Below are 13164 nucleotides of genomic sequence, written 5' to 3' on the forward strand. Positions count from 1 at the left end.
CATGTTGTTCATATAGCTAACTGGGTGTAGTCAAGTCACATTCAATAACATGTTGTTCATATAGCTAACTGGGTGTAGTCAAGTCACATTCAATAACATGTTGTTCATATAGCTAACTGGGTGTAGTCAAGTCACATTCAATAACATGTTGTTCATATAGCTAACTGGGTGTAGTCAAGTCACATTCAATAACATGTTGTTCATATAGCTAACTGGGTGTAGTCAAGTCACATTCAATAACATGTTGTTCATATAGCTAACTGGGTGTAGTCAAGTCACATTCAATAACATGTTGTTCATATAGCTAACTGGGTGTAGTCAAGTCACATTCAATAACATGTTGTTCATATAGCTAACTGGGTGTAGTCAAGTCACATTCAATAACATGTTGTTCATATAGCTAACTGGGTGTAGTCAAGTCACATTCAATAACATGTTGTTCATATAGCTAACTGGGTGTAGTCAAGTCACATTCAATAACATGTTGTTCATATAGCTAACTGGGTGTAGTCAAGTCACATTCAATAACATGTTGTTCATATAGCTAACTGGGTGTAGTCAAGTCACATTCAATAACATGTTGTTCATATAGCTAACTGGGTGTAGTCAAGTCACATTCAATAACATGTTGTTCATATAGCTAACTGGGTGTAGTCAAGTCACATTCAATAACATGTTGTTCATATAGCTAACTGGGTGTAGTCAAGTCACATTCAATAACATGTTGTTCATATAGCTAACTGGGTGTAGTCAAGTCACATTCAATAACATGTTGTTCATATAGCTAACTGGGTGTAGTCAAGTCACATTCAATAACATGTTGTTCATATAGCTAACTGGGTGTAGTCAAGTCACATTCAATAACATGTTGTTCATATAGCTAACTGGGTGTAGTCAAGTCACATTCAATAACATGTTGTTCATATAGCTAACTGGGTGTAGTCAAGTCACATTCAATAACATGTTGTTCATATAGCTAACTGGGTGTAGTCAAGTCACATTCAATAACATGTTGTTCATATAGCTAACTGGGTGTAGTCAAGTCACATTCAATAACATGTTTAACATGTTGTTCATATAACATATGATACGATTCGTATATTGTGGTTATTTAGTATCATAGTTCTAAATCATTTTTCATAATATCAGAACATTTGTTGTTTTCTAAATTCCAATGAGCTCCTGCTTCCTGTGTAATTTGGTATGAAACCACTGAACATACTTTTCTTAACATTAATATTATGAACTGAATTCAGTAACAGCATCATAATATCATACCTGTTGAACAAAACAACACACTAGAATGAGAGAAATTATTATAAGAGAAAGTGAGACATTATTATTATTAATAATATTACTATTTTTATATTGGTATTATTTGTATTAGTTATCTATTAATTAAATCACCTGACTGTTTGGATGTGTCTGTTAGTAAATGTTTTATTTCTAAGAGATAATGCATCAAATAGAACAATTGACCTTCAATAATTAATTGTCACTGTGTTAACCACAACCAACATGCTGGATCTCTGTTTAGGGATCAGTGCTCTAAAATGAGTCTCTCTGGGGAGAGAGAGAAAGGAATGTCTCTGGGGAGGGGGGAGGAGAGGAGGGGGGCCCTGCCTCTAAAAGGAATGTCTCTGGGGAGAGAGAGGAGGGGGCCCTGCCTCTAAAAGGAATGTCTCTGGGGAACATGGCACCAAATCTAAGAGGTGAGAGGACCATTTGTTAAAGATTTTATGAATTGTTTATATCCAAAACACAATGTCCACCATCTTTTCACAGTTGTGTTTTTTCATTTTACATTTACATTTAAGTCATTTAGCAGACGCTCTTATCCAGAGCGACTTACAAATTGGTGCATTCACCTTATGACATCCAGTGGAACAGCCACTTTACAATAGTGCATCTAAATCTTTTAAGGGGGGTGAGGGGGGTGAGAAGGATTACTTTATCCTATCCTAGGTATTCCTTAAAGAGGTGGGGTTTCAGGTGTCTCCGGAAGGTGGTGATTGACTCCGCTGTCCTGGCGTCGTGAGGGAGTTTGTTCCACCATTGGGGGGCCAGAGCAGCGAACAGTTTTGACTGGGCTGAGCGGGAACTGTACTTCCTCAGTGGTAGGGAGGCGAGCAGGCCAGAGGTGGATGAACGCAGTGCCCTTGTTTGGGTGTAGGGCCTGATCAGAGCCTGGAGGTACTGAGGTGCCGTTCCCCTCACAGCTCCGTAGGCAAGCACCATGGTCTTGTAGCGGATGCGAGCTTCAACTGGAAGCCAGTGGAGAGAGCGGAGGAGCGGGGTGACGTGAGAGAACTTGGGAAGGTTGAACACCAGACGGGCTGCGGCGTTCTGGATGAGTTGTAGGGGTTTAATGGCACAGGCAGGGAGCCCAGCCAACAGCGAGTTGCAGTAGTCCAGACGGGAGATGACAAGTGCCTGGATTAGGACCTGTGCCGCTTCCTGTGTGAGGCAGGGTCGTACTCTGCGGATGTTGTAGAGCATGAACCTACAGGAACGGGCCACCGCCTTGATGTTAGTTGAGAACGACAGGGTGTTGTCCTTCATAAATCAAATCAAATCAAATCAAATTTTATTTGTCACATACACATGGTTAGCAGATGTTAATGCGAGTGTAGCGAAATGCTTGTGCTTCTAGTTCCGACAATGCAGTGATAACCAACAAGTAATCTAACTAACAATTCCAAAACTACTGTCTTATACACAGTGTAAGGGGATAAGGAATATGTACATAAGGATATATGAATGAGTGATGGTACAGAGCAGCATACAGTAGATGGTATCGAGTACAGTATATACATATGAGATGAGTATGTAGACAAAGTAAACAAAGTGGCATAGTTAAAGTGGCTAGTGACATAAGAATGCAGTCGATGATCTAGAGTACAGTATATACATATGCATATGAGATGAATAATGTAGGGTAAGTAACATTATATAAGGTAGCATTGTTTAAAGTGGCTAGTGATATATTTACATAATTTCCCATCAATTCCCATTATTAAAGTGGCTGGAGTTGGGTCAGTGTCAATGACAGTGTGTTGGCAGCAGCCACTCAATGTTAGTGATTGCTGTTTAACAGTCTGATGGCCTTGAGATAGAAGCTGTTTTTCAGTCTCTCGGTCCCAGCTTTGATGCACCTGTACTGACCTCGCCTTCTGGATGATAGCGGGGTGAACAGGCAGTGGTTCGGGTGGTTGATGTCCTTGATGATCTTTATGGCCTTCCTGTAACATCGGGTGGTGTAGGTGTCCTGGAGGGCAGGTAGTTTGCCCCCGGTGATGCGTTGTGCAGACCTCACTACCCTCTGGAGAGCCTTACGGTTGAGGGCGGAGCAGTTGCCTTACCAGGCGGTGATACAGCCCGCCAGGATGCTCTCGATTGTGCATCTGTAGAAGTTTGTGAGTGCTTTTGGTGACAAGCCAAATTTCTTCAGCCTCCTGAGGTTGAAGAGGCGCTGCTGCGCCTTCTTCACGACGCTGTCAGTGTGAGTGGACCAATTCAGTTTGTCTGTGATGTGTATGCCGAGGAACTTAAAACTTGCTACCCTCTCCACTACTGATCCATCGATGTGGATAGGGGTGTTCCCTCTGCTGTTTCCTGAAGTCCACAATCATCTCCTTAGTTTTGTTGACGTTGAGTGTGAGGTTATTTTCCTGACACCACACTCCGAGGGCCCTCACCTCCTCCCTGTAGGCCGTCTCGTCGTTGTTGGTAATCAAGCCTACCACTGTTGTGTCGTCCGCAAACTTGATGATTGAGTTGGAGGCGTGCATGGCCACGCAGTCGTGGGTGAACAGGGAGTACAGGAGAGGGCTCAGAACGCACCCTTGTGGGGCCCCCGTGTTGAGGATCAGCGGGGAGGAGATGTTGTTGCCTACCCTCACCACCTGTGGGCGGCCCGTCAGGAAGTCCAGTACCCAGTTGCACAGGGCGGGGTCGAGACCCAGGGTCTCGAGCTTGATGACGAGCTTGGAGGGTACTATGGTATTGAATGCCGAGCTGTAGTCGATGAACAGCATTCTCACAGGATCCAGGATCCAGGATCAGGATCCAGGATCACGCCAAGGTTCTTAGCGCTCTGGGAGGAGGACACAATGGAGTTGTCAACCGTGATGGCGAGATCATGGAACGGGCAGTCCTTCCCGGGAGGAAGAGCAGCTCCGTCTTGCCGAGGTTCAGCTTGAGGTGGTGATCCGTCATCCACACTGATATGTCTGCCAGACATGCAGAGATGCGATTCACCACCTGGTCGTCAGAAGGGGGCAAGGAGAAGATTAATTGTGTGTCGTCTGCATAGCAATGATAGGAGAGACCATGTGAGGTTATGACAGAGCCAAGTGACTTGGTGTATAGCGAGAATAGGAGAGGGCCTAGAACAGAGCCCTGGGGGACACCAGTGGTGAGAGCACGTGGTGAGGAGACAGATTCTCGCCACGCCACCTGGTAGGAGCGACCTGTCAGGTAGGACGCAATCCAAGCGTGGGCCGCGCCGGAGATGCCCAACTCGGAGAGGGTGGAGAGGAGGATCTGATGGTTCACAGTATCGAAGGCAGCCGATAGGTCTAGAAGGATGAGAGCAGAGGAGAGAGAGTTAGCTTTAGCAGTGCGGAGCGCCTCCGTGATACAGAGAAGAGCAGTCTCAGTTGAATGACTAGTCTTGAAACCTGATTGATTTGGATCAAGGAGGTCATTCTGAGAGAGATAGCTGGAGAGCTGGCCAAGGACGGCACGTTCAAGAGTTTTGGAGAGAAAAGAAAGAAGGGATACTGGTCTGTAGTTGTTGACATCGGAGGGATCGAGTGTAGGTTTTTTCAGAAGGGGTGCAACTCTCGCTCTCTTGAAGACGGAAGGGACGTAGCCAGCGGTCAGGGATGAGTTGATGAGCGAGGTGAGGTAAGGGAGAAGGTCTCCGGAAATGGTCTGGAGGAGAGAGGAGGGGATAGGGTCAAGCGGGCAGGTTGTTGGGCGGCCGGCCGTCACAAGACGCGAGATTTCATCTGGAGAGAGAGGGGAGAAAGAGGTCAGAGCACAGGGTAGGGCAGTGTGAGCAGAACCAGCGGTGTCGTTTGACTTGGCAAACGAGGATCGGATGTCATCGACCTTCATTTCAAAATGGTTGACGAAGTCATCTGAAGAGAGGGATTCAGGAGGGAGGAGAAGGTGGCAAAGAGCTTCCTAGGGTTAGAGGCAGATGCTTGGAATTTAGAGTGGTAGAAAGTGGCTTTAGCAGCAGAGACAGAAGAGGAAAATGTAGAGAGGAGGGAGTGAAAGGATGCCAGGTCCGCAGGGAGGCGAGTTTTCCTCCATTTCCGCTCGGCTGCCCGGAGCCCTGTTTCATCAGAAATTAAGGCTGATGGGTAAAATATTACTGTTTAGACATTTTACTGAGAAAATCACAGCAAGATTAAACTAATATTATTCTCTAGATTCTCCCATTTCATTTGTGCCATAAAGCCCCACAGTGGAGGTGTCATAATACCCATAACACCTAGCGGTCAAACAGGGAAATGGTTCCAATAGTTTTATAGAGCCCCACAGTGGAGGTGTCATAATACCCATAACACCTAGCGGTCAAATAGGGAAATGGTTCCAATAGTTTTGTAGAGCCCCACAGTGGAGGTGTCATGATACCCATAACACCTAGCGGTCAAATAGGGAAATGGTTCCAATAGTTTTATAGAGCCCCACAGTGGAGGTGTCATGATACCCATAACACCTAGCGGTCAAATAGGGAAATGGTTCCAATAGTTTTGTAGAGCCCCACAGTGGAGGTGTCATGATACCCATAACACCTAGCGGTCAAATAGGGAAATGGTTCCAAGAGTTTTATAGATCCCCACAGTGGAGGTGTCATGATACCCATAACACCTAGCGGTCAAACAGGGAAATGGTTCCAATAGTTTTATAGAGCCCCACAGTGGAGGTGTCATAATACCCATAACACCTAGCGGTCAAATAGGAAAATGGTTCCAATAGTTTTATAGAGCCCCACAGTGGAGGTGTTATAATACCCATAACACCTAGCGGTCAAACAGGGAAATGGTTCCAATAGTTTTATAGAGCCCCACAGTGGAGGTGTCATAATACCCATAACACCTAGCGGTCAAATAGGAAAATGGTTCCAATAGTTTTATAGAGCCCCACAGTGGAGGTGTTATAATACCCATAACACCTAGCGGTCAAACAGGAAATGGTTCCAATAGTTTTATAGAGCCCCACAGTGGAGGTGTCATAATACCCATAACACCTAGCGGTCAAATAGGAAAATGGTTCCAATAGTTTTATAGAGCCCCACAGTGGAGGTGTTATAATACCCATAACACCTAGCGGTCAAACAGGGAAATGGTTCCAATAGTTTTATAGAGCCCCACAGTGGAGGTGTCATGATACCCATAACACCTAGCGGTCAAACAGGGAAATGGTTCCAATTGTTTTTCCAATAGAAAACATGAGCTGGAGCACACCCAGATATTTTTTTATGTGGAGGTTCTAGCTAACGGCTAATAAACTATAAGATATAAATAATAAATTGAGTCGCACTCCATATACTGTATAAACTCCATATATAAACTCCATATATAAACTCCATATACTGTATAAACTCCATATATAAACTCCATATATAAACTCCATATATAAACTCCATATATAAACTCCATATATAAACTCCATATATAACTCCATATATAAACTCCATATATAAACTCCATATATAAACTCCATATATAAACTCCATATATAAACTCCATATATAAACTCCATATATAAACTCCATATATAAACTCCATATATAAACTCCATATATAAACTCCATATATCCATATATAAACTCCATATATAAACTCCATATATAAACTCCATATATAAACTCCATATATAAACTCCATATATAAACTCCATATATAAACTCCATATATAAACTCCATATATAAACTCCATATATAAACTCCATATATAAACTCCATATATAAACTCCATATATAAACTCCATATATAAACTCCATATATAAACTCCATATATAATATATAAACTCCATATATAAACTCCATATATAATATATAAACTCCATATATAAACTCCATATATAAACTCCATATATAAACTCCATATATAAACTCCATATAAAACTCCATATATAAACTCCATATATAAACTCCATATATAAACTCCATATATAAACTCCATATATTAACTCCATATATAAACTCCATATATAAACTCCATATATAAACTCCATATATAAACTCCATATATAAACTCCATATATAAACTCCATATATAAACTCCATATATATAAACTCCATATATAAACTCCATATATAAAAACTCCATATATAAACTCCATATATAAACTCCATATATAAACTCCATATATAAACTCCATATATAAACTCCATATATAAACTCCATATATAAACTCCATATATAAACTCCATATATAAACTCCATATATAAACTCCATATATAAACTCCATATATAAACTCCATATATAAACTCCATATATAAACTCCATATATAAACTATAAACTCCATATATAAACTCCATATATAAACTATATACTCCATATATAAACTCCATATATAAACTCCATATATAAACTCCATATATAAACTCCATATATAAACTCCATATATAAACTCCATATATAAACTCCATATATAAACTCCATATATAAACTCCATATATAAACTCCATATATAAACTCCATATATAAACTCCATATATAAACTCCATATATAAACTCCATATATAAACTCCATATATAAACTCCATATATAAACTCCATATATAAACTCCATATATAAACTCCATATATAAACTCCATATATAAACTCCATATATAAACTCCATATATAAACTCCATATATAAACTCCATATATAAACTCCATATATAAACTCCATATATAAACTCCATATATAAACTCCATATATAAAACTCCATATATAAACTCCATATATAAACTCCATATAAACTCCATAAAAACTCCATATATAAACTCCATATATAATAAACTCCATCTCCATATATAAACTCCATATATAAACTCCATATATAAACTCCATATATAAACTCCATATATAAACTCCATATATAAACTCCATATATAAACTCCATATATAAACTATATAAACTCCATATATAAACTCCATATATAAACTCCATATATAAACTCCATATATAAACTCCATATATAAACTCCATATATAAACTCCATATATAAACTCCATATATAAACTCCCAGTAATGTATTGGGTTTTTACCAACGTTTCAGCATCATTGTGTCTTCAGGGTGATGTCATGAATACTTGGACCAGGTTATGTAGACAAACAGTGCAATTAGTGCAACTAATGTCAATAGTGAGGGGTGTGTCATAATTACTAAACCAATGACAATAGAGAGGGGTGTGTCATAATTACTAAACCAATGACAATAGAGAGGGGTGTGTCATAATTACTAAACCAATGACAATAGAGAGGGGTGTGTCATAATTACTAAACCAATGACAATAGAGAGGGGTGTGTCATAATTATTAAGTTAATTAGAATGAATTAATGAAACTGTTTTAAAAAACGATAGTTTATAACATATTGAATATATTAGTCTATTGTTATCATATGGAAACATAACTGAATATTGTACATCATATTAGCATCAACATACATTATTGTTTAATTACATTTCACATATTTAATTGTTCCCTATTTCAGTTCATTTTTTTGTTAAATGTAATGTCTTGGTTCAACCACAATGCATAAAAAGCATCGTCAACAGGGGGAACATACTGGGTGTACACTACAATCTGTTTTTAAACTCCCAGTAATTTATTGGGTTTTTACCAGGTTATGTAGACAAACAGTGCAATTAGTGCAACCAATGACAATAGTGAGGGGTGTGTCATAATTACTAAACCAATGTTAATTAGAAGTTAATTAGTGAAACTGTTTTAAAAAACGATAGTTTATAACATATTGAATATATTAGTCTATTGTTATCATATGGAAACATAACTGAATATTGTACATAGCATTAGCATCATATTAGCATCAACATACATTATTGTACATCATATTAGCATCAACATACATTATTGTGCATCATATTAGCATCAACATACATTATTGTGCATCATATTAGCATCAACATACATTATTGTGCATCATATTAGCATCAACATACATTATTGTACATCATATTAGCATCAACATACATTATTGTACATCATATTAGCATCAACATACATTATTGTACATCATATTAGCATCAACATACATTATTGTACATCATATTAGCATCAACATACATTATTGTACATCATATTAGCATCAACATACATTATTGTACATCATATTAGCATCAACATACATTATTGTACATCATATTAGCATCAACATACATTATTGTACATCATATTAGCATCAACATACATTATTGTACATCATATTAGCATCAACATTCATTGTTGTTTAGTTCAATTTCACCTATTTAATTGTTCCCTATTTCAGTTCATGTTTTGTTCCATGTAATCTTTTGGTTCTTAATGCATAATAAGCATCATCACCAGGAGGAACATATTGGATGCTCTCTGATAAGCTGTCGAAAGAAGATATCAATTTAAACAGAGAATTGTTCATCAGGGCCTGAGATCAAAGTCAATATTCACACCACTAGGGGTCAGTGTTTTTAGGATATCCAGCAAGCCTCCCTTTGTCGTAAGTAGGATCTCCATGTTACCTCCTCTGTAGTAGGAGGATCTCCATGTTACCTCCTCTCCTCTGTAGAAGGAGGATCTCCATGTTACCTCCTCTGTAGTAGGAGGATCTCCATGTTACCTCCTCTCCTCTGTAGAAGGAGGATCTCCATGTTACCTCCTCTCCTCTGTAGAAGGAGGATCTCCATGTTACCTCCTCTGTAGTAGGAGGATCTCCATGTTACCTCCTCTGTAGTAGGAGGATCTCCATGTTACCTCCTCTCCTCTGTAGAAGGAGGATCTCCATGTTACCTCCTCTCCTCTGTAGAAGGAGGATCTCCATGTTTCTCCTCTCCTCTGTAGAAGTAGGATCTCCATGTTACCTCCTCTCCTCTGTAGAAGGAGGATCTCCATGTTACCTCCTCTGTAGTAGGAGGATCTCCATGTTACCTCCTCTCCTCTGTAGAAGGAGGATCTCCATGTTACCTCCTCTGTAGAAGGAGGATCTCCATGTTTCTCCTCTCCTTGGTAGAGCAACATGCTCAACGCCACACTTATAGACCACCAGTGGGGGTTACTTGAAGAGGTGTGTGATGTGTTTTCTGATTGTAGAATATGCCAGTGCTTTTTCAGGATTGCTTACATTTTCTCCCAGTACTTGGTAAACTTGGTGTAAAAGACGGTTGTTGTTTTAAAGTAATTCCTCTCTTGGTTTTTGAGATATTTTCATCATTGCAGCATCAAGAGTTTTGAGTTTTGTCCTTGTAGCCTCTAGTCCTTCCTCTCATTTTGAATTTATCTGTCTTGCTTTTGCATTGCTGTCAAAATCCAATCGTTTTTCCACCATACAGTTTCCTCTGGGGAATTGTAGAAACACTGAAAATAAGGGATGTTTCGTGTAGGGTGGTTATTTTTTTAATTAACTAGGCAAGTCAGTTAAGAACAAATTCTTATTTTCAATGACGGCCTAGGAACAGTGGGTTAACTGCCTGTTCAGGGGCAGAACGACAGATTTGTACCTTGTCAGCTCCGGTGTTTGAACTTGCAACCTTGCGGTGACTAGTCCAACGCTCTAACCACTAGGCTACACTGCCGACCATGAAGCATCAGTTATAGGCTACAAGTAGCAATATGATGGACCATGAAGCATCAGTTATAGGCTACAAGCAGCAATATGATGGACATAAAATAGCATACAACTACAGACTATATGATTGCCATAATTTTCTAAAATGGTCTCTCATTAGAAATGGTCACTCATTACTTTAGTTAGCTGTATATCTCATATTAGAGCTGTGTTGATTTGGGAGAGCAAAAAAATAGTGACTATAGCAGGTATTAAACCCGGGTAAATAATCACTAGTCAGAACCTCAACCTCAGTATACATTCATTATAAAAATCATCTTAATATCTGATATTGTGAATAAACAACCTTGAGAGTGCGTCTTCCAGTCTCTAATTTTCTAAAATGGTCTCTCATTACTTTAGTTAGCTGTATATCTCATATTAGGGCTGTGTTGATTTGGGAGAGCAAAAAAATAGTGATTATAGCAGGTATTGAATCCCAGGTAAATAATCACTAGTCAGAACCTCAACCTTAGTATACATTCATTATAAAACATAATATTAATATCTGATATTGCGAGTAAACAACCTCAGAATAGAAAAGACAAGAGTGCGTCTTCCAGCCCTCCAATAAATTACATAATTCAACCCTCCCGGTTAGTAAATTTACCTCAACATGCCCCCGGAGAAGGCAGAGTAACGACACAAGCTTTTTAGCGGGGCTGAGTTGACTATTAGCGAGAGAAGGCAGAGTGGCTCGATGCTGGTTGATAAATTTGACAGTGAATGTACCTGGAAAATATATTTTTCTAGACCAGAGGTGACTAAATTCCTTTTCAGGTTTATTGATAATTGTTATATTAATGAAGTATAATTTCAAAACATGAGCATAAAACCAGGTAATAATAAACATGAATCATCATTATATTACTTCACAGTAATCTGTTAAATGCTTTTTCAGTCCTTCCTCTTGTGTTATCAGTGTGGAAAGGGACAGAAAGAAGCACACAGGAGTTTTCCTGTGAGGGGGAGTGGTGGTGTATCCAGGGAGAACTAAACTAATCTTCTGAAATGTCATTTGTGTTCTTAATCTGCCATCTATTGGAATTATGTCGCATCTGCAGTAGTACCGAATAATGTGTAATTATTTACTAAAGTAGTAATTACTCAGAATTGCAAAATACAAAATGTTCTAGTTCATTTTACCACTTACAAAAAATAAAAATAAAATAAAAATAACCATTATAGCTTAACAGACAATTCAAATGACATCAACTAAAAACACCATACATTTAGATAATTAAATATATATATTATGTATATTATATATACAGTATATCAAAAAAGTGAGTACACCCCTCACACTTTTGTAAATATTTGAGTGTGTCTTTTCATGTGACAACACTGAAGAAATGACACTTTGCTACAATATAAAGTAGTGAGTGTACAGCTTGTATAACAGTGTAGATTTGCTGTCCCCTGAAAATAACTCAACACACAGCTATTCATGTCTAAATCGCTGGCAACAAAAGTGAGTACACCCCTAAGTGAAAATGTCCAATTTGGGCCCAATTAGCCAGTTTCCCTCCCCGCTGTCATGTGACTCGTTAGTGTTACAAGGTCTCAGGTGTTTGTAAGGCTTCCTTCTGGGACGACAGCCATGCAGACCAATTTGATGCAGTGTACGGCATATGGACCTATGATGAAAATTACAGGCCTCTCTCATCTTTTTAAGTGGGAGAACTTGCACAATTGGTGGCTGACTCATTTTTGCCCCACTGTGTGTATATAAATATATATATTTTTTAATGAACATTATCTGCAAAAGCAAAGCCCTGTAGACAAAGAAGAGCTCTGTACCAAAATATTCAAAGGACATTTGCTCAAAAGTGACGTTACAAGTTTATCATCTTTCAAAGCAGAATGACTTTCTCATTGCACATCAACTGTAGTGTATGATATACCAAAGCTAATTTGCAAACATTTCTGTAAAGTGATATCAAGTTTCCATATCTGAGCTCAGAGGAGATGAGAGATGTAATGTTTGTCTCTGTTGTGTTGAAGTCCAATCAAGCAGGAGCGACCAGCCTCCCCAGTTCCCAGCTGTGTGTCCATGAAGAGTGACCGGTCTATGGATGCTCTTATATACTTTGGAGAGGGAGACTTTTCTACTGAACAAAGGTAAGAAGAACTCATGGGTCATGGTCAGTGAGTTAAACAACACTGTCTCTAGTCATTTCTCCTCTCCCATTTTCCCATTTATTGTTGTTGTTTTCATAATCCATAGGCTAATCCTTATGTCCATTTGCATAGTCCTAAAATAATATTAAACAAACACAACATTCCCTACCTGTGTGTGTGTGTGTGTGTGTGTGTGTGTGTGTGT

At 39.0% G+C, this 13164-nt stretch overlaps 2 protein-coding genes across 5 annotated transcripts in view; one reads left to right on the forward strand and one right to left on the reverse strand.

Moving 5' to 3' along the window:
- LOC135564801 (NLR family CARD domain-containing protein 3-like) overlaps positions 1 to 13164 on the reverse strand; it is a 240360-nt gene that overhangs the window by 67724 nt on the left and 159472 nt on the right. The window lies entirely within an intron of this gene.
- LOC135564802 (NACHT, LRR and PYD domains-containing protein 12-like) overlaps positions 1613 to 13164 on the forward strand; it is a 63023-nt gene continuing 51471 nt past the window's right edge. For all 3 annotated transcript variants that reach the window (XM_065010864.1, XM_065010862.1, XM_065010863.1), the window contains exons 1-2: positions 1613 to 1712; positions 12843 to 12959. In XM_065010864.1, coding sequence (XP_064866936.1) covers positions 12892 to 12959 — 68 coding nt within the window. In that variant the 5' untranslated portion in view covers positions 1613 to 1712; positions 12843 to 12891. The remainder of the gene's footprint in view (positions 1713 to 12842; positions 12960 to 13164) is intronic.

Source organism: Oncorhynchus nerka, linkage group LG26 (genome assembly GCF_034236695.1).
Source record: "Oncorhynchus nerka isolate Pitt River linkage group LG26, Oner_Uvic_2.0, whole genome shotgun sequence".
Lineage (NCBI taxonomy): Eukaryota > Metazoa > Chordata > Actinopteri > Salmoniformes > Salmonidae > Oncorhynchus > Oncorhynchus nerka.